Genomic DNA, 2,643 nt, shown 5'->3' with positions numbered 1-2,643 from the left:
ATTATTCAAACACCAACTCAAACTGAACCAAATTGGGGTCCTGTGAGTGAAAATGTTAGCTGTCCAGTTTTCAATGAACAAAATGAAACGTTTGGAATAAATCCAGATTTATTTGATACTTTAATTGATGGAACGCCATTTGATTTTTTTTTCCTTATTCGTGGATAACGAAATTTTAAGTATATTAGTTAATGAAACTAATAGATACGGAAATAATTTGTGTTCACTTCCTTTACGTCCTAAATCTAGATTGAAAAAATGGACAGAAGTTAATATTGATGAAATGAAAACATTTTTAGGTATAGTTATGTGGATGGGGTTAACTCCGCAACCGAGTTTGGCATCATATTGGAGTAAAAGTTATTTATATCGTTCTGAAATCCCAAAATACATGACCAGAAATCGCTTTGAAATTATTTTAAGAACATTTCACTGTTCAAACAATGCAGAATGCCCTCCAGGTGATAGACTTTTCAAAATTCGTAATTTGGTAGATTTATTGGTGATGAAATTTAAAATGTGGAACGTACCTTCTGAAAATATGTGTATTGATGAATCTGTAATTCCTTTCGTTGGACGATTATCATTTCGTCAATTTATAAAAAATAAACAACATCGATACGGAATAAAAGTATTTAAATTGTGTATTAATGATGGCTATACAATCGGCTTTAAAATTTATGCGGGCCAAGAGTCAGTACCTGGTGTAGGTGTTTCCACTAAAATAGTAATGGAGTTGGCCGAGGACTATTTAGATAAAGGGAGAACAATGTATACTGATAACTGGTACACGTCAGTAACTCTTGCTAATCAACTTCTTAATCGGTCAACGAATTTGGTGGGGACATTACGTTCAAATAGAAAATTTAATCCAGGATCGGTTGTAAAAGCAAAATTAAAAAAAGGAGAAATTATGTCAAGTCAAAGTCAAAATAATATAGTTGTTCTTAAATGGAAAGATAAGCGGGACGTATTAATGCTATCAACCAAACATAAAAATAATACGGTAGTAGTGAATAATAAACGAGGAAAACAAGTTGTAAAACCTCAAATGGTGATTGATTATAACAAAGCAAAAGGGTATGTTGATATTTGTGATTTAAGAAGCTCATATCATTCACCACTTCGGAGGTCATTGAAATGGTATCGAAAAGTCATGTTTGAAATCTTATTGAATACATGTTTATTAAATGCGATGTCTTTGTATACTGCTGTAACTTCAAAAAAAATTAGTGTAACTCAATTTCGTGAAAGTATAATTCATAGTTTGATTAAAAAAATCGTAGTTCAACCAAGTGAAGAGAAACATATTCTTATCAATGCGCAACGAGGAAAATGTTATATCTGTTACAAATAAATGGCTGAACAAGGTGGAAGACAACATGCTCAAAAGATTACACGTAGAGTTCAGACTAAATGTACCAAGTGTTTAAAATATTTTCGTCTAGAATGTTTTTTTAAGACCCATTCATGTAAATTATTGTAAAATCCAATTAAATTTAAATTAAACTTTGCTATTAACATCATTTTATAGAATTTTTTCTGTACTTTTCATTTCAATGGCTAAATTGAGTACCAAATACGGTCTTCAATAGTTTAACACATGTTAAAAGTGAGTACCAATTTTGGCATTCAATGCCTGAGAAATAAGTTAAGTGAATACCAGGATTGGTACTCAAAGCGTGAATGACAAATAACTTAAAAATAGTATGGCGTAGATAACAAAACTAATGAGTACCAATAATGGTCTTCATGGCAGTCAACTTGTTAATCATGTACCATGAGATACAAAAATTACTATTACTACCCAGAAACAACTACTACAAGAATTTATTAGGCGAGGGACTGTAACTTTCGAAAACTTGAAAAAACATGACAAAATCTATATTAATATTTTTTTTTATGTCGGTGATTGGTATATTTTTAAAAAAACCTTAAATATATGAATTTTATGTATATTACAGGGATTTTTGAGAGTTTAGAATCTGCCTCATTAAGTTTATATTAACAATTAAGCTTCTTTAAAACTAACATGCTTTACTGTTGAATCAATAATGAAAGTATTTACAATTTAAATGGTAGTTATATCAATTTTACAAAATATAAACTGATAACTTTATAAAATGATTTGCTAATTTCACCAAACAAAATTTCCGTTGACTGAAAAATTGACAGGTTAATATTGTTGAATTAAACAAAATAACAATGCTGCTTGTAAATCTGGAGCTGAACAATATTACAATTTTGTTTTTAACAATGCGGTTTGTTGGCTCTATGTTAACAATGCTTTTGTTGCTTTAACTGTTATTTTTGTAAATCGTAATAAGGTTTTTCGTTCTGTGACATGTCTAAATCCATTTCGGTTAATATTTTACTCGTACGTCTTTTTCGAAATTCCGTTAATACCGTATGTGCAACGTTTGAATCAGTTCTTAGCCCTGCTCTTCTGCTTACTAAATCGGAATTTGGAGTTAAAGTCTTATTTAATGCTTCTTTTTCTTTAATAGAATTTAAATATGCGTTACTTTCCCAAACTGGCGAATCTGGTGGATTAATTGCTCAGAAACTGTATTTTTTACTATATTACTCGTTTCCCCGGCAACTTCTAAGTTTCCTACTTCTTCCCCTTTGATATCGCTACTT

The 2,643-nt window shown here is 30.4% G+C and overlaps 1 protein-coding gene across 1 annotated transcript; it reads left to right on the top strand.

Moving 5' to 3' along the window:
• Positions 1–204: 204 nt before the first annotated feature.
• Positions 205–1,433, top strand: LOC103307882 (piggyBac transposable element-derived protein 4-like; the record flags this gene model as incomplete). Its single annotated transcript, XM_029492462.1, has 2 exons — positions 205–1,213; positions 1,287–1,433. Coding segments are annotated over 2 exons (1,156 nt in total), but the record flags the coding sequence as incomplete, so codon positions are not given.
• Between the last annotated feature and the right edge of the window lie 1,210 nt (positions 1,434–2,643).

The sequence above is a fragment of the Acyrthosiphon pisum genome, unplaced genomic scaffold (genome assembly GCF_005508785.2).
Source record: "Acyrthosiphon pisum isolate AL4f unplaced genomic scaffold, pea_aphid_22Mar2018_4r6ur Scaffold_21539;HRSCAF=24201, whole genome shotgun sequence".
Lineage (NCBI taxonomy): Eukaryota > Metazoa > Arthropoda > Insecta > Hemiptera > Aphididae > Acyrthosiphon > Acyrthosiphon pisum.
This window is presented reverse-complemented; position numbering and strand designations above follow the sequence as displayed.